Source organism: Fusarium keratoplasticum, chromosome 1 (genome assembly GCF_025433545.1).
Source record: "Fusarium keratoplasticum isolate Fu6.1 chromosome 1, whole genome shotgun sequence".
Classification (NCBI taxonomy): Eukaryota; Fungi; Ascomycota; class Sordariomycetes; order Hypocreales; family Nectriaceae; genus Fusarium; species Fusarium keratoplasticum.
In genome coordinates this window covers 270842-289136 of record NC_070529.1, presented here as the reverse complement: position 1 = coordinate 289136, position 18295 = coordinate 270842, and the positions used below count along the sequence as shown (strand labels likewise).

Here is an 18295-nt window from a genome sequence, read left to right as displayed (position 1 = left end):
ATGTTAATTATAACAATACATGTCTTATGAATCAATGCTATTTATTGGACGCTTCATGTGATTGAGAAGTGGTCAAGATGCTGTGTTGCTTTGGTAGTTAGGCCTACCCTGTAGTCTCACATTGAGTCAACGGCGAAGATGGTTATAAGTGAACAGCAACCATGGTCCACTGCAATATCCTGAAGTAGTATATATTAGTCAACAGGCTCTTTCTTGACGTGTTCCTCAATTCATTTTCCTGCTATCATGCCACTGCAACCTGCCATGTATACCGAGCGCACCGAGCACCGAGTACCCCGAGCCTCATGATTGCTTGCCCGAGTTAGTGATGCACCGTCCAGCCCGGCATCGGCATGATACTAAGCGAAGGAAAGGATCGCTCTATCTATCGTAAGAGCTAAAATAGTATTAAACTTGAGGTCAAGGTGTTGCAATACGGGAGGGGCTAAGGATCTACCTAGGCAAAGCTTGATGGCGCAGTGCTCACAAATCAGTTCACGGTGTGAATGAATGCCCGCTTACAACGTCTTGATCGACGAATACAGAGCCTCTTTACCATCCATCGCAAGCTCGTAAGGCTGACGTCTATCCCGTCGTAAGCATCCATTCACAGGGATCATCCATTGCCAATCAAGTTCAAACTTGCAAGTTCAATTACTAGGGGTATTTGCTCCGAAACTCGGTATAAACGCGTAAGCCAAAAAATGTCCAACCATTCCTAAAAATTCACGCTTCCACCACACTTATTAATCCTTCATAGGAGTGCTACTGGATAGAATTAGCTTTCTGGTCCACATGAGTTTGTTTAGTGATTACTGACCTGCCCGAGCCTCCCATGACTTGTATGGATCGGCGGGCTTCTTTGTGGGATCTACGGATCCTTCGAGCTTCATCTTGAGCTTTTCCTTAAGACTTCGCTTTGGGGCTGGCTTCTCGAGGTCTTTTGGGTGTTAGAGACGTGATAAGATGAGGATACGATGGGGACTGACTTGGCTTGGTACTTGTTGTGGGCTTGGACGTGTCAACGAGTGTTGTCTCGGAGACGTTGGCCGTGGTGTAAGACTCGGAGGAGAGTTGATGCGACATGGTGAATGTGTGTATGTGATGCTTGTACTCTGTAGAGTGTACTGAACTGTATTGTATTGATGTCTTGGACTCAAATCTCTGGCATCTGGCGAGGCATCCACGTCTATTTGTACTTTCAGCCCTACCTCACATTTGTAATCCTGCAGAGCCCCATTGACTCACTCACTCCACGACGTGTGCGCCCTTCTCATGATCCCATCCCATCACATCTTGTCAGCTCGGCAGCGACTGCAGAAACTAACGGTGCCCGGTGTGACGCACCCTGGCCTTCGGCGAGGCTCACAGAGGTTAATGGGTGCTGCGAACCCCTGTAAGCCGAGCTACCAAGTGGGGTTATCGACTGCGCTCTGGGGCTAACCGAAGCCGAATAGAGTCCAAGCCGAAGCCGAAGCCGAGTTTTTGTCAAGCCGAGAGGTGTTCATACCGAGAGAAGTCAAGCCGAGACCGAGATTTATCATCAACACTTCGGCTTGAAATGGAGGATACGCCATTGCTTCGTCGTCTTAATGGGCGCCCTCAAGCCTGCGACCCTTGTCGCGCACGCAAAGTTGCGTGCGATCACGATCAGCCCACCTGCTCGCGGTGCAGGAAGAGGAAAGAAACATGCGTCTACACCGTCACCGAGCCAAGGACAGCCAAGAGACAGCGACTCCGACCTCCCTCGAGCTCCTCTACAACACCGTCGCCGTCTGCGCCTGGGTATCTCGGCTTCACCAGTCACAATGCCGTGTTTGAGGAGACGCGCAATAGTCTGAGTCTTGTCCATGGACCGCCTGTTGAGGTTGAGGCTGGGGTTAGGAGAGGGCCGAGGGTGAGGGCTTGTTTGATTGAGATGCCGTTTCCTTTGAAGGAGATGTGTCTCATTGTTCTCAGAAACCTCCCGAAGCCGAACGATGATGTCTTGGCCCATCGGCTGCATTGTCGGGCTGATGACTGGATCATCACTTGTGTGAAGAGGACCATCGAGGCACTCCACGAGTGCTGGGGCGAGCATCTCAGTAGCCGGGATGACCTACGGCTCGAAGAGATGGGCCTCGCAATCTGCAACAACACGGCCCGGCCTGTCCACGATGAGCACATTGGCAGTGCGGAGTGGATGGATCAGTTCTCGGGTTCGAATATTCGCTGGGAATCACTCGGGTTGATCTGGACGTACTGGGATGGGTCTCCCGGGTCGAACCCGCAGAATATTGTTTCGTGTTTGGGGTATTGCATCGAACTTACGAGGAATTTTACTACGGGTAATGATGTTTTGCTTTATCTTTGTTATCGGAGAGCAACGATCGAGTCTCTGATCACAGGAGATGCAGGTATGTTTACTTTACGTTGAGTAGGATGATGCTGACCTCGATAGGTCTGCTGTGTTGGCGATATCACGCAGATACCGTCTCTCTGATGACTTTCCTGGGACTGCACGCAGCATTTGACAACCCGAATTACGTTCCGACGCTGAGCACAGAGAATAAACGCCGAATAGCTGCCCGCATCTTTACAATCGACAAGGTCATGGTGTCATTCACAGGACGTCCACCCCTCCTCGGCCGTCGCTACTTTTCGACTCCTCTCCCCCTGGATATAAGCGACGGCGAGTTGCTGGCCGATCAGGAAACTTTGACGCGTGCGGTGCAGGCATTGGATGAGCATGGGTGGAATAGGAATGGCGAGTTGCACTCTGCTACTCTCACACGGGCTCGCGTGCAGATTGCCGTTATCAAGGATGAGATGCTGGAGATTGCACTTGAGAATAGCTCAAAGGTGTCTATCGACAGTCTTCTGTGAGTTTACCAACGTTGGTTGCTATGAATTTGCTGACAAGAATAGTGAGGTGAAAGCCCGAGCTGAACGAACTGTAGACCAGTTCCCCCAATCCCTCATCTACCGCACCGAGGACTTGAGTGATCCTGATGCCGATATAGAGATCATCTACGCGAGGATTCTCGTTAGGCTGGAGCACCTTCAGAATCTCTTCTTTGCGGAACGATTGCTGCTGCGCCTTGGACGTGTGGATGATAGCCGGTTGCTTGTCATCAGCTTCGAGATGGTGACGCTTACGCTTGTGTTTTGGACGCATCAGGATCGGTTTGCGGGAGTTAGAAGGGACTTTGAATGGCTGGTAGGTCTTGTACTTGCTTCATTGGACTAAGCTGACTGTATAGTTAATGGCCTACGCTGCCCCCGGAGGAGGCATCCTCTGCCTCGAGCTCCTCCGCCCGACATTCCATGGCACACATCCAGATTGTCCCAAATTGAGCCGGTCAGCGATAATACAGAAACTCAGCCTTCTCATCGGGTTCCTCGACTGGGTCCGACCTCCGGCTCCCAACGCTGATCTCTGCGCCGACTGCAAGGCTGTCATCCAGGGTGTTCTGGATCATAATCTGAATGCTCCCATCGCGGGTGGAGGAGCTTTGGAGACGCTTGATTGGGAGTTTCCAATGCAGCTCGACTTCAACTTTGATCTGTTGGATACTTTCGATTGGTTACGAGCTGAGTAGTCTATTCTGCCTCCAGGAATTGTTGGATGGCTGCGTTGGTCTCGTCTGGTCGTTCGAGGTGTATCCAATGTCCAGCATCCAACTTGACAGTCTGAAGATTGGGAACCCATGATGCGAGCATCTGCTGCTGTTGAACCATGGATTGCTCGGGCTCTTGAGGAACTACAAAGAGCGCAGGCTGGGAGATTTGGAAGTCTTCAAAGCCCTTCTCGTCTGCTGCGAAGAGATTGTCCATCCACATGCGATACCACCTCGATGCGCCCTTGTATCCATCCTCAACGCCAAAGGCTTTGAGATGCTCTTTTTGGAGCTCCTTGGTGTACCATGGTCCGACGGGCAGCCTGCAGTCTTCGGTGACGAATTGCTTCATCTTGCCAAGAGGATGGAACCACTCGTCCCATGTCTGTCGGTCGCGACAGAAGATGAGGGTCATTGCGGCTTCGGCATGCTTTTCCAAGGTTGCAGGCGCTGTCGGGTCGGCTATCCATGGGATATACCCAAGCATCTCAAACCCTAGGAATTCCTTGGTCATCTTGTTGATCATGTCGACGTCAAACGGCGTCCCCAGCTTGGGAGGTCCAACGGCGAGAAAGACGAGAGATGTCCAGCGTTCTGGATGATATGCTGCTATGCGTGATAGGAGCGTGGCGCCAAAGTCATGGCCGATGCCGACCACTTTTTGCAGGTTCAGGTGGTCGAGCAGCTCAATCAGCTCGTCTCCCATCGCTTGAAGACGGTATTGATGGACATCGGTGGGCTTGCTGCTGGAGCCGTATCCAAGCAAGTCGGGAGCCAAGATTCCGTATCCTTCTGATGAGAAATGGCGAATCTGATGAATCCAGTCATTGAGAGTGGATGGGAAGCCATGGAGTAAGAGGAGCGTGGTGTCTCGAGATTTCGGCTGGATGTGGACGTAAGAGTAGGAATTGCCGCTGCGAGCGGCGAATGATTCGCGTCGGGGTAATTCGAGAGCCATATTTGGATGCTGAGGTTCAAGATGATGCTTGAGCGAACTTGAACGCGTGGTCTTGTTTCGGAGCATTTATACTTGGGCGGACAGTTTTCGGCCACATTTTGTTGTCTGCGGAGGCTGACATGGACGCTGCCACTGGATGGATGACGACAGTATCATCCTCCAGACATTTAATGATCATCCTCAAGACATTTGATGACTATCCTCAAGGTATTTGAGCATCTGCTAGAGCATTCAATGGCGATTGTTAAATCACCCTGAGATGAACTTGTTCAACCAACGTGTCGAATGCGAATAACGCGACAGCAAGACGTGTTCAAGACAATTGAAGATACCACTACGAGTCAGTAACATACTTGTCGTAAACCTCGGCATAAAACTTGCGCCCATTCTCACGATGGCTTCGTATCTTGGTCCTCAGCTGCGTCTCGCCCCAGGTATCATACTTGCCCGTGACAAACGGCGCGTCAATCGACCGACCCTCTCCCGACTCATCACCAGCTCCAAACTTCGAGAAATGCTCCGCCAGCGAGTTCAACGCCTCGTCTCTCGTGAGACTGCGTCGCACGCCTTGGAAAAAGGGCACGCTGAAACGCTCGCTGGAACTTGAGAGGACGCGGTGCGTTGTCGCTTTGCAGACGCCGTTTGTTACGACTTCAAATGCTTGGCCGATGTTTACTACGAATGTTCCTGGGATTGCGGGCGCTTCGATCCAGTCGCCGGCTTTGTTGAGGACTTGCAGGCCTTTGACTTCTGGTGATGCTTGGAGGAGGAATGTCCACCATCCAGATGAGTCCTTGTGGGGACCGACGCCTTGGGTGTTTTGTCCGTTGGAGGCTGGATAGTGGACAAGTTTGAGGCGATGTTGATCTGAGAGATAGGAGAAGAATATCTCATCTGGGAGGTCAAGGGCTTTTGCGACTAGCCGCAAGAACCTCTCGCCTAGCTTGGTCAATTCCTCAATGTAGCGCTCTACCACTGGTCGCAGCTCTGGCAAATCGGACGGCCACTATTCAATCAGTGCTTGAACCATTGGATACAATTGACGCGACCAACTTGGTTCGGACCACGCAATCCGTCGTACAAAGGCGAACCATCTGGAGCTCTGGTGAGCTCAGTAGCCAGCTCAACCTGCTCCCGCTGATCGCATCTGCCGGCCGTCGTCTCGGTCCCAGCGGCGCTGTAACCGAGGAAATGAGGCGAATTCTCAAGTGCGATTTCTCGTTTAGCGTGCTCCGGGAGGGCAAACAGTTTGGGAAGGACGTGTACGAGATTGTCAATGACGGATTGGGGCACTCCGTGGTTGGACACGTAGAGGAAGCCGACGTCGGTCAGGGCGACGCGGAGGCTTGTCAGGAGGGCATTTTCGCTTAGGGAGAGGTCGAGGATTGGGAGCGAGGTGAAGTCGCGATGAGGCATTTCACGGGATGTGTGTAGATGTGAGTTTATTGATGGATTTCGTTAGACAGACAGTGGCGGGGTTGATGGTATTCAGAGCACGCAATAATTGGACGCCATGTTGCATTCGATAATGACTTTGTCGTCAATGAATAGCTTCATTCGTACAAATGAGGTAAATTGAATAAATTGAGACACACTGGACCAAATGACACAAGACAAACACGGAATATCCCATGCCACTACCCGATATTGAGCCTCGGTCTACACAAGTAAGAAGCCGTCGCAATCTTGACTCGCCGACAAGGGTTGACATAAGGTAATTGGCGTGGGGGGCGCTATGACGCATGGCACCACACCCTTCAGAAACAAGGAAATCTTCAGTGGAAAAAGGCAATCTCTGGTGGCGTCCATCCATTTCCTGTTTCCTCCTCTCAAAGAAGAAATGATGGCGAGGGAATAAACGCCATGGGATGGGAATGGCACCACTCAGATTGATCAAAATGCGCGCATGTCACATTGGAGCATGCGCCCTAGAAAGCTTAGCTTTTGTGCTAGACACGGACGGCCAAGACCACAGAGAGGCACGGCGCAGGTACCAAGAGATTTGATGGAATGGCGCGGCAGCATGGTTCGACTGGCGACCTGACCAGTTAGCTGGGCTCATAGGTATCTAGATTTAGAACCCCTATGTACGTAACCTGTTAGACATTTCGGCTCTGCGCAAGTCATGTAACCGCCGAGATTCAGTTGAGATCTGTTGGGGACCGTACCCGCACCCCCTATTCTGGAAAATCTGGAACACGCGTACAACACTGTTTGACAAGGCCAATCTAGCAAGCTCGGTGACCACTGGGGTACGCGCACCGCGCTAAGAGAACCCCGGGGGACTAGACTTGAAGCTCCGAGCAAGGGGGTTGGCTCCGTTCCGTTGGTGCGTCGTCCCCAGGGGGCGCAGTTTCGTTCTTGTCCGACGGATTTTCGTACTCTTCTCGCAAATCTCGCATCTCGCATTCACTCCCTCCCCTACGGGGAAGCTTATTATACACGGATAATGCACGTACGCGTATGCAGGGCCGTCGTCAGCTTCGGGTTGGCGAGTGAGCTTCGCCGCTTAGTGAGACTAGACTCTGATCCACAGCTGAATCGCCCATGAACACTGAGAAAAGACACAATGACAGACAGAGGGCGAGAGGACACACACACACAGAGTCATGTCGCTTTAAGCTCTCCTTCTAGAAACCCCCCTTCCACTGCGCCGTCTGGGGACAGTCTTGGCTGCTACTGTTAGCCAACGACGCGCCTCGGATGGCTAGCCCTAGCTCTCCGTCTCGTCGATAGACTCGCAGCCCATCCACAAGCCACTGCCGGTCTAGACCTGCTGGAGGCAATCCACCCGCCGTCTCGTTTCAGGGTCCTGTCTGCCTTCTCCACGTGGAGCCAATTCTCTGCTGTCCCTCTACCAATTGAGTGTGGTCTGGGCGTAGCCTGCTTTGCCCCAGCCTGTCTCTAAACGAGGGTCCGTCGGTCTTTTTTGCTAGCTGTACGCCCTCATGCTCCTTCTCCTTCGGGAAAGGGGCAGGACGGGAGGGACACGACGATGCTCATCTCCCTGAAAGAGATTTACCCCCCGGCGGTGGGCAAAGTCGAGACGTGACGCGCCATCGTTCGAGGCGTAGAGTCGATTGGCTTGGGGGTTCGACTTGGTCGCGAGCTGCGCCGTTCTTGAGCCATGGCACACTAAGTCACCCCTGGACGGGGGCAAATGGCTCAGAGAAAGAGGAATACATATCGTGGGAGGGCCAGCTACTTCTTGGTGTCGTGGTTCTGGTGAGCTCTGTCCCGATCTGTGCTCAGCTTGTGCGACCTAGACAAGACACTCCTTTGTCCCCTTTCTTTTCGACATCGACCTTTTTTCCGAATTACATTACAATCGAATTCATTCCTTCGGTCGAATATTACCTGCGAAACACGAGTCGAACTGCGACGATATAGTCAGCAAAAATGGGTCGCGACCAGATCTTGACCGCCCGGAAGGTCGAGGGCATGATCGCCGACGGACACACTATTGTCATATACGAGGATATGGTCTTGAAGCTTGACGGCTGGATGGACAAACACCCCGGAGGAAGACTGGCTATTCTTCACATGGTGGGGAGAGATGCCACGGACGAGATCAAAGCGTACGTTGTAATAAACCCGGTGTTGTGAGGCTGAAGGTTAAGGTTGAAACGGACAACACCTGATTGGACTGTTGCAATCGTTTCCGAAAACCTGGGACAAAACACGTTATTTTTATTTCCCTATGCGGGGAGACATTCTATTCTAAGATTCCTAACGATTTCCGGAATAGTTATCACTCGGAAGCGACTCTAAGGTCCATGAGGCCCTATCGGATCGGCCGGAAGCAAGGGTCTTGGGTCAACCGCACACCACCAATAAGAGGCGGCATCTTTCGCAGAGAGGCAGACCAGCTGCTGTCAGACTCGAGCGTTGCGTCATGCAGCGGTGCTTCGGATACGGACGAGAGTGTGGACGACAGCGTGAGCTCTGCGTCGTCGATTTGCAGCTGTGGTGACGATGCTGTGCACAAGGACTGTGGGCTTCACCACCGGATGGCCCGGAAGCCTTCGGCCAAGGCTATTAAGCACTCTGCTACACTGAGGGTGGCCAATGCTGCTATTTCCCGCGAGATTGAGCGGGATTCTGCTACGTATCCTTCTGTTAACCCTGAGGTTCAGAGGGATATCGCTCGCAAGTATCAGCGCCTTCACCAGAGGATCCACGATGAGGGGCTCTACAACTGCCCGTACATTGAGTACGGCAAGGAGATGTGTCGGTACACGACCTTGTTCGCACTGTTTGCCGTGACGTTTTATCACCAATGGTACATCACGTCGGCCGTGTTTCTTGGCTTGTTCTGGGTATGTGGTCGCTGTCTTGACCTGTGTGGTCTGGCTTACTGACTGTTGCAGCACCAAATCATGTTTACTGCCCACGACGCTGGCCATCTGGCTATTACTTCCAACTTTGTGACGGACACTCTTATTGGCATGTTTATTGCCGATTTCTGCTGTGGTCTTTCTATCGGATGGTGGAAGAGCAGTCACAATGTTCACCACCTTGTCACCAACCAGCCTGTAAGTCAACATCAACACCATTGAAGCTCAACGTATACTGACATGGACAGGAACACGATCCCGATATCCAAAACGTCCCTCTTTTTGCTACTTGCCCATCTTTCTTCAAGTCTCTTCGCTCGACTTACTACAACTTTACCTTTGTCTGGGATGCCGCTGCCGACTTTCTCGTTCCCTACCAACGTTTCACTTATTATCCCATCATGGGCATCGCCCGCTTCAACCTGTACCTCCTCTCGTGGCTGCACGTCCTGTCGGAAAAGTCATCTTCCCTCGGCAAGAGCAGGGCCTGGTGGATTCGACCTACCGAGATCACTTTCATGGCGTGCTACTGGTTCTTGTTCGGATACTGTCTCCTCTGGCGTGCACTTCCTGACTGGACTACCCGCGTCATCTTTGTTCTCGTCTCGCACATCGTTACCATGCCTCTGCATGTGCAAATCACCCTATCTCACTGGGGAATGTCGACAATCGACCTTGGCGAGAGTGAATCATTCGCCCAGCGCCAACTCCGAACAACCATGGACGTCGATTGCCCAGCCTGGCTCGACTTCATCCACGGCGGTCTCCAATTCCAAGCCGTCCACCATCTTTTCCCCCGCGTGCCTCGACACAACCTCCGCAAGGTGCAGTTCATGATCCGCGAGTTCTGCGACGACACGGGTGTTCCGTACTCGATCCTCAGTTTTACGGATGGCAACCAAAAGGTCCTGGGCCGGCTCCAGGATGTGAGCGATCAGCTCAACATTATGCTCAAGTGTCAGAAGCACATGGCTGAGACTGGGGAGAGCGGGTTGCATTGAGCGTTTGAGGGTATAGACTACTAGACCTAGATACATAGATTTGTTTTGTTAGAATTGAAGCGTGTTTTCTTTCGAGGTGTTTTATGCATCACTTATACTTGGTAATGATGTTTAGGGTGTTTCAGCCACTTTGCCTAGTCGTATAAGAAGTGTGTTCACTATTCTTCACGCTGCCCCGCATCATGCCTCCTTCAAAAACATCACCATCGTGAATCACCGTGAATCGCTTCAAAACAAACATCAACATCACCATGGACCTCAATCAGCTATTAGCAGCTGTCTCGAGAACCGTCGAACAGAACACTCTCGAATCTGGAGACGAAGGTCGCATCATCACCATCAGCCAATCCTTCGACATCGATGTGCCGACTCTGTGGGAAACCTGCACGAAGCCAGACAAGATCAAGCAGTTCTTCTCTCCCGTATCGGGCGACCTCTCTGTCAACGGTCGCTTCCAGGTCGAGAACAACGCTAGCGGAACCATCGAGAAGTGTGACCCGCCCTCCAAATTTCGTGTCTCTTGGGAGTTTGGTGGCAGCACCAGCTGGGTCGAGGTCTGGATCAGTGAAGTCAACGAAGCCCAGTCTCGCCTCAAGCTATCGCACACAGCGCCCGTCAACAAGCATTGGGAAGAGTATGGCGCTGGAGCAGGAGGTGTCGGTTGGGAGATGTCGTTTGCTGGACTGGCGTATCATCTCAAGGGCGTCAAGGTCGGACCGGAGTGGTTTGTTCAGGACGAGACAAAGACCTACTTGGCCAAGTGCAGCGAGGCTTGGGGAGAGGCTGCCGTGCTCGGAGGGGAGGACCCGGAGATTGTGAAGGGGAGAGTTGAACGAACGACTAAGTTTTATGCGCCTGGTTGAGGGACGAGAGATGACTTGGCGCGTACGTTTAATTTGTAAATGGTGGTCTAAGCATGTGTGCACTTTGACAGGCGAAGCCAAAGAGTTAGGCTGCATATTGAATAGGTATTGAATAGGTATATGTACCTCGTCGGTAAACAAAATTTCCGCCCATTAGCTGATAACTTCCCCATCCGTGTCTCATGTGGCTCGGCGAGCGTACCGTTCATGGCGGCGACGACTCTGTATAGACTGATACGCATGGGAGGTCTGTGAGCATCTGATTTCTTCCTTTTACTTGCCTAGCTAATGGTCAGTCGATGGTTCTTTGCGTAAATATTGACTTCCTTACATCATGTTTGATAAAGTGAGGTCTTCTGTAAGTTCAAGAAGACGGCGAACATCAGCCAGCTCCAGTTGCAATCTTCCAAGGCGGGCGGCTAGCCATGGATATAAAGTGCCATAATGACTTGGTACCACAGGGAAAATTGATTGCAATATACCCCGAAATTCTCCATCAGCCAAGTTCACCGCTGAGGTCTAAACATGGAATCGTTCACTGAGCAGCTCTGCGGCTACGTCCATGGGGAAGTTATCGGCACCCCAGCCCTGTGGGCCATGGCCCATTGCAGATCTCCGGGCGGCGTACTGCTGCTGGGTGGTTTGGGGGAGAATGTTTATCGTCAGGTTGACTATTTCCTCTGCCCAGATGCTTGCGGTGAATGACGGCTCTTCAGGGAGAGGCATTTGGCTTGGCAATCCCATCGCTGTCAAGTGACGCCCGTCATTGGTCATTTTGAGTGATGATTTTAAGTGTGAATAGTCAAAAATGGTAGCTACCGTGGTGCTGTGATGAAACTGATGATGGCTGTGATGGCTGAAATAACGTTGACGAAGATGGTTTACCACATCTACGGGCCTCGACCTAGGTCTTACAATGAGAGGGATGATGGTTATACCGAGGCAAGTACACATGAAGGCGAGGGGGTCCTTCCTGTAAATGCACCCAGGCCCTTCAATAAACCATTCCCCTCTGGAGAGAACACGCCTCAGTACCTAATGGGCGAAAAATCTGTTTATGGACTTTTGCGTATACCTATTCAATATGTATCCTAACTCTTTGGCTTCGCCTGTCAAAGTGCACACATGCTTAGACCACTATTTGCAAATTAAACGTACGCGCCAAATGCTGATAACTTGACAGCGGATATTCGCCCTCAGTTGGCAATCATCAAGGTTAGGTCTGCAGCAGGATTCGTGTTAAGGCTGGACGGGTTGTTGGGCATCGCTCCCCTCCATTGCTGATAGGTCAGAGGCGACGCCGTATTCATTTATTGAAGAAGATCATGTGTACCTGCCAGACCAGACTTCACCGTGTTGATTGAGGTGGCGTGTTCGGAACTCATTGTCGCGTCTCCGGCTCGGCCTTGAGGCGTTCGCGTGCTTCTCGCTGGCGACGCGTTGCATGTGCACCCATCCCGAGCGAGGATTGGGATGAAATTTAGTAGACATGGCAGTAAATAATGTGTTTTCATATGATGCGAGGACTTTTAACCGGACTTTTGGTATCTGAATCGCCCATGCTATCGGCGGGACCTCTCCCCCGGACAGCCACAAGATGCAGGGCGGAGAGTACGGATTGACGGCTAGGCAGCTCATGCCCTTTCATAAGGCTCTGTCACAGCGGAGGAACATGCGAGCAATCTCCTCAATTGAAGGAACTCGAACGGCTCTGTAGGAGGGTCTTCTATTGTCGCCAACCAGCACAAGGCTGGACTCCTCATCGCCTCCGGAGCCTGGTATCACCGTTAGTCGACATCTGCCTTCACAGATAGTAGAGAGGCACCTATACGGGAAAGCGGTCGACTTTGAGAAATCGTGCCCGAGTACTGGTCCATACCGCATCGTCATCTTCGAGGGTGATGTCTCGAAAGCTGGACACCTGCGCGCCATGCGGAACGGTTCAGTTAGCTGCTGGAGCCGAGCATCTCAACGGACGTGACATCAGACCTCAAGATGCATTCGAGATTCTCGTCTTTCACAGCGCCAGCCGGGATGAAGCCGAGATCGATGACCTGCCCGCGGTCCTTTTCAAGAATACTGACCCTCTGAGCCAGGCCTTTGTCGGTAACTATCTATGAGGCAAGAACTTATAATATGGGTGATGAGCATAACAAGTACATGATGAATCGGGGGAGGACTCCTGGCACTCGTTCAGGCGGCTTTATTTTCCTTTTTATCTCATTATTTCTCCCCTCATAGGTAGAGAGTACACCCCAGGAGATGACAATGTGACTTCACAGGTAATTTTTTGCGTTAAACGGAACGCTACACGACAAGTTCGCGCTTCATGTCTAGCTAGGTTCTCGTTGACTAGTTCGATCACCCTATATCTACTCCTTCACTGATACAACTCCAAAAACAAAATATGACAAGCGAGTCTGCATCATCGACCGATTTAGGGGTCCAATATCCATGAGCTTCCCTCGCCATCTGAGTCCAAGAGAATGTTGCCTGTCTCAAAATAGCCCTCCTGTTTTACAGCTTGCTCATTTCTGTCTGAAGAGAGGCTCGTTAGATGCCCGGACATCTGGGGTCAGGTCAAAAACATGACGCCAGAAGCTTCTCAGGCAGGGTTTCAACATTTGAGATGGGAAGCTCTTCCAGGGTTTCAGTATCCGGGATTGAGCTGTAGAGGAACTTTTTCAATCGCTCGGGTGCAGGGTTGAAACTGCTGATGCTGAAGGAGAAGGTCTCTTCTCCGGCGAGAATTGCCTCATTGAGGATAGAGCGACAAATTGAAGATCCAGGGCCGTGATGTTCAAATAGGAGATGCAGAGTGTCTTTTCCAACTCGGATTGCAATCAGGCTTGTCCTCGCCATGCCCCCCCAGTCCGTTTCAAGTTTAGGATCCAACAGAGTAGCCAAGGTATCCTTTCTTAGAGGGACACCTTCGTGGAGAAGTCTGGGAGCAACATTAGGCGAATCATCCAACCTCGTAAGGAGAAAAGCCAAAGATGATCTTCCCAGGCCCTCTCGAGCGAGTTTTCGAATCCCTTCGGCCCATCTGACATGCCCTCGGCCATTCAAGGAGCGTCTAAGCTTACCAGGCGATATCCACCTCGCTGTCCTTGGTTCTAGGACTGCTACTGACAAGATGCCAAGCTCTGTCTGTAACTGCGCAATGCTGTAGATGAGGGATAGATCGACGGGCGCTTCCAAGCCGCCGAAGAGGTGATCACACACGTCCCGTAAGACTTGACGCTCGCTTTTGCTGTAGTCAGGCTTGATCGATTCATCCGCAATGGAAGAAATCCCCAGTAGAGCATAGACTCGATCCCTGGGGTCAGTAGCCTCACATTCCCGGAATTTCCATAACAATTCCTGGAGTGGTCGTTCCTTACTCCACCACGATGATTGCCTCGATGGGCCAGGCATGATGTCGAGGATGGCTTGAGACTGTGGCGGGACGTGGGTTCTTAGAAGCCATGGTGCAAGGGCGAAGAGTTTTGTGTCGACGATTCCTGCGGTGCAATGGATTTGTGCCCGTCTCGCTTTCGCCACTTCTTGCAAAATCCACACCCTGGTGAACCAAGACTTTCCAGTCAACTCTTGAAGTCCAGAGTTGAGGTGACGAACCCTTTGACTAGGAGAGGGCTTCTCCTGAAGCTTGTCCCATACATACCTCCAGTCAGCATCTGTGCGTTTTGCTGTCCGGAAAGCTTGCGAGGAGGTTTGGTGCTGGAGCATGTTGAGAGCTGATATCAGCAAGCCAGCATCCTCACTGGCTGAGCCTAGCCAGACGATGACATTGTTTGCCCTCTCATAGATACTACCCATGTATGTGACTTGGTGACCGCGCTCTGCGACGTTGCTTTGGTCAATGCATACGGCATCCACCCAGAGTATTCTGTCTATGTCCTCTTGCCGTAGATGCTGAAGCGCCATATGCAGGTTCTCGGTGACAGGCAGGACTCGTTTATCAACAATGACGGCTTCAGATTTCTCGTTGTTCCCCCAAGCATAAGAAAAGGCCTCGTAGTCAATGAGAGTATCGGGTTGATCCAAATACGCCTCGAAGATGCTGCATTGTATTGGGAGAGAGGTACCCCGCTCAAGGCGAAGAAGGCGAAAGGCAGCGCGTTCCAAACAAAAAGGTTGATGGTGATATATATTACCGAGACGATGCCTCCTGGTCAGCTGTAGAGTGTTGAGATGACGTGCGAGGAACATTGTGTACAGAGAGGCAACCTTGCTGGCATTTATAGCGTGTTCCCTTGGCAAAGACGGGGTATCGGCCTCACCAACGCCGCAAACGACAAGTAAAGGTAGCGGTCCTTTGAGTTTTGCTGCCGCTGTCTCGAAACACAGAACCCCATCGTCGTCTGCTGGATTGTGGAAAAGCTCCGAGCCGCTCAGGAGTTGGTTTGAGGACCCAATCCTCCCCTTGATCACATTTGGCGCCCACTTTGCCAAGTTGAACCGTGGTGGGGAATTCAGACTAGGAGCGACTTCCTCCAATCCCCTCTGATTCCCAGCCGGGTCGTCCGAGGAAGATTCATCCGGACACGCAATTGTGGATGAGTGTTTGTCAAGATATTCATACCATGTAGGAAGGCATCGGTATGACAGTGTGTGGTCGACGGCTGATTGAACGAAGCCGGGGGGCTTGCCCCAATTGCCAGTGATGCAGAGGCGCTTTTGATCCCGAGACTTGCCAAGGTCGCAGTGCGCGATTCCAGATTCATGACTCTGAGGTAATCCGACCACAACATCACCAGCCTTTGCGCATCCATCATACGGCGCGATGGCATCAACTCCAACCAAGAAGCCGACCCGGATGGACGAAAATGCTTCAAGCAAATCGGGATACACGACTGCCACAGAATCTGCGGCACTGGTGTTGTCGAGCCCGGTGACTAGGACGACATGGTGAAGCCCTACTCTACCGAGGGTATACTCTGCACCGGTGGACTGAAGAGAGGATCGGAGGAAGACTTGGTCGAGGCATCTGGCAGCTGTCTCATAGTCCCTTTTGAGGGGCAAGATCACGGCGATTTGATAGAGGTCAAGGTCGATTGACTGCATGGCCATGGCCACTGCCCAGGCTTTAACCACAGGTGGTCTCTAAAAGTATAGGGCAGAAGAAAAAGACGCGGAATAATAGAAGAAGAGGATAGTGTGGCCTATTACAGTATAGATAGTAAAGATGAGAGGACTGGCAACGCGAGGAGGATACTTGGAACGATAAAAAGGGAGGTGATTTTTATCAAACGAGTCCGCAGGCTGTCGTCCAAAGGCATGGAGGAAGAAATTACTCCAGCGAGCACATGGTCCTATTTATCCCCCGCAACAATCAGCCGCTCAGCCACACAGCCAGCCATTCGGGGCGGAGTCGGGGCGAAAAATGCCTTGGCTGGCTGAGACATGAAAGAATCAAGAGCCATTTGGCTCAAGCCAGTTTCGGGCCTTAGAGGATCGTGTTGTGTGCCATGCATCCCCGCGACAGATCAAAGATACAGGGGCCAGCCCTGATCAGAGTCCGGCCCTCTCACGTTGATGTGAGCTGCATGTGCGAGCCACGGCCCTCTCTGGGGTGTTTGATTGGAACAAAGGCCATGAAGAAGGCGAGCTACGTGACAATGAGTTAGCTACGAGACACAAGAGGCATGAAGTTGGAACTAATATACAACATGGACTAAGGGGGAAAAATAGACTCTCAAGTTAAGCTCATTCCAACGGGGCGTGAACGGGTCGACTGTGCATGTACTGATGGGTGTGGTTGATATGGAAGCTCCCGAAAGACCTCCAAGTAAATTATTATATATCGCTCAAGTAGGCCTTGGCACTTTGAGAAATCGTCTGGGAAAGAATCCTGATATTATGACTATGTATGCTTTACTCTAGAACTGAGAAAAAAGACTGCGTGCTCATATATTTAGATATTCCAAGGTGAGCCGCTGAGAGCAAGGCACCTAGCCGATTGCAATTGCTCAAGGATAAACTTGCAACATGCCCGCTTTCACTCTCTCCAGTATTTTCGAGCATGATCGGGAAAGGCCCAATCTCTCAAGTCATTGCTTGAAAGCTGCCCATAAACATGATGGCGGAACCGACATACTGTCATAGTGTTGGATTTCGAGTCTTTTAGAGCGCCAAGAACATCGGAGTTGCAGCTCACGAAGGAGCGGATCCGGGCCATCCAAGCGGCGAGATGGGGAGAAGGCCCCCTCAATTCGGATTGTTCTCTGAGAATGTGTGTTAGCCTGGGAAAGATGAGTGAGCGGTCTACCTTTGAGCTATGGTAGAAGCAATGTACATGAGAGGCGACAGGTCAACATGGGGATAGCGCGAGCAAAGACCACAAACCATGCTTTGTACTGTTCCCAAGGGTATCAGTGGGCAAGCCAAGTGAGTGTATCTGGAAAGGTAAAACAAATACCGGGGAACTAATATGTCAATGAACCAGGAACTTTGAACTGAGACGTGAGTTGGCTGCCTGCCGATATGTTCCGAGGATGCATAAAAGGCTGCATGTGCCAGCTTCGTACAACAAGCATGGTGCGATGGAGAAAGCCAGGTGCAAGTTGTAAACCATGTTGGCGGTTAGTAGATGCAACGTAGCTGGCAAGATACTAAATAACTTCTACCTTTACCATTCCTCAAACATTATTAGTCGCCCCTCTTACCCGTTATCAACGATAAGTTCAAAAGTCTATTAATTCTTTCCCTTCTCTTCTCCAAGTCTCTCTATACTTCTTATACATATCCTAGTGTCGCAAGCAAAAGACCAAGTCCCTCGCTTTGCAGCTAGGGCACCTTATATACCACACCTGGGTTCTCGTTTACCTAGCACCGCCCAAAGACCCCTCTTGCTCTCGGCTTTGCCATAGATATCTCGCATTGTATGCTAATCATAACCCTGCTAATGACAAGCAGACAGCTTGCGGTCCGTTTGGAGGCATAAGTTGGCTGTGCGCTTGAATTGCTCATGACAGGTTTCAACTTGGAAAGCTAGGAGGCATTCCACCAGGAAGAGGTCAAAGCTTTCCCTCCTGAATCGCGCCAAATGTTGACAAAATGACTTGATAAACTGGAAGCTCACATGTTCTATCAAACTTATGACCATCACAAAAGATGTCTCTCACATGAGTTAGGGGAACCCCAGAGTCGCGCGCCTTAAGCACCATCTTGGTCACGTTGGTCTCCCAATCGTTCAGATCGGGGACCATTTCATGAATCCTGTCAACAATCGGTGAGAGACAGAACAATGCCCTGGTTTTGTCCGTGATCAGTGGATAGAGCTCCAAGGTCGGAAAGACGCTTAGACGACTCGATTCGAAACGCAAGAGGTAGCTCAGGATGGGGCAATAGGCGCCAAAAATGATGTCAGCATTGGTATCGGAGTTGAGAAGGTGGTTGAACACTTCGGGGGCCCTGAGAGAGACGCGTTTGGGGAAAGGATGATCGCTAAGTGGTGCGACAGAGTTGAGCAATGACTTCTGCCCAAACATGTCGGCAGAAAACTCGAATCGGATACGTTCCGTAACTGAAGCTG

General features: G+C 51.4%; 7 protein-coding genes across 7 annotated transcripts; 3 read left to right on the top strand and 4 right to left on the bottom strand.

Annotated features, from left to right (window-relative positions):
* Positions 1-754: 754 nt before the first annotated feature.
* On the bottom strand, positions 755-1086 carry NCS57_00008900 (uncharacterized protein; the record flags this gene model as incomplete). The annotated part of the gene is made up of 3 exons (XM_053050181.1): positions 755-765; positions 821-940; positions 990-1086. 3 exons carry the CDS (start codon positions 1084-1086, stop codon positions 755-757), a joined length of 228 nt encoding a protein of 75 aa, XP_052918696.1.
* A 475-nt stretch (positions 1087-1561) lies between these two features.
* Positions 1562-3581, top strand: NCS57_00008800 (Fungal-trans domain-containing protein; the record flags this gene model as incomplete). Its single annotated transcript, XM_053050180.1, has 4 exons — positions 1562-2396; positions 2441-2861; positions 2908-3199; positions 3243-3581. 4 exons carry the CDS (start codon positions 1562-1564, stop codon positions 3579-3581), a joined length of 1887 nt encoding a protein of 628 aa, XP_052918695.1.
* A 1-nt stretch (position 3582) lies between these two features.
* NCS57_00008700 (AB hydrolase-1 domain-containing protein) lies at positions 3583-4557 on the bottom strand (the record flags this gene model as incomplete). The annotated part of the gene is made up of 1 exon (XM_053050179.1): positions 3583-4557. The coding sequence occupies one exon, from the start codon at positions 4555-4557 to the stop codon at positions 3583-3585; it is 975 nt and encodes a 324-aa protein (XP_052918694.1).
* Positions 4558-4891: 334 nt separating this feature from the next.
* On the bottom strand, positions 4892-5973 carry NCS57_00008600 (Fe2OG dioxygenase domain-containing protein; the record flags this gene model as incomplete). Its single annotated transcript, XM_053050178.1, has 2 exons — positions 4892-5563; positions 5611-5973. The coding sequence occupies 2 exons, from the start codon at positions 5971-5973 to the stop codon at positions 4892-4894; spliced, it is 1035 nt and encodes a 344-aa protein (XP_052918693.1).
* Positions 5974-7956: 1983 nt separating this feature from the next.
* On the top strand, positions 7957-9895 carry NCS57_00008500 (Delta 8-(E)-sphingolipid desaturase; the record flags this gene model as incomplete). Its single annotated transcript, XM_053050177.1, has 4 exons — positions 7957-8135; positions 8306-8876; positions 8928-9092; positions 9143-9895. The coding sequence occupies 4 exons, from the start codon at positions 7957-7959 to the stop codon at positions 9893-9895; spliced, it is 1668 nt and encodes a 555-aa protein (XP_052918692.1).
* Positions 9896-10137: 242 nt separating this feature from the next.
* NCS57_00008400 (uncharacterized protein) lies at positions 10138-10758 on the top strand (the record flags this gene model as incomplete). Its single annotated transcript, XM_053050176.1, has 1 exon — positions 10138-10758. The coding sequence occupies exon 1, from the start codon at positions 10147-10149 to the stop codon at positions 10756-10758; it is 612 nt and encodes a 203-aa protein (XP_052918691.1). The 5' UTR covers positions 10138-10146.
* Positions 10759-13338: 2580 nt separating this feature from the next.
* On the bottom strand, positions 13339-15831 carry NCS57_00008300 (HET domain-containing protein; the record flags this gene model as incomplete). Its single annotated transcript, XM_053050175.1, has 2 exons — positions 13339-14821; positions 15344-15831. The coding sequence occupies 2 exons, from the start codon at positions 15829-15831 to the stop codon at positions 13339-13341; spliced, it is 1971 nt and encodes a 656-aa protein (XP_052918690.1).
* Between the last annotated feature and the right edge of the window lie 2464 nt (positions 15832-18295).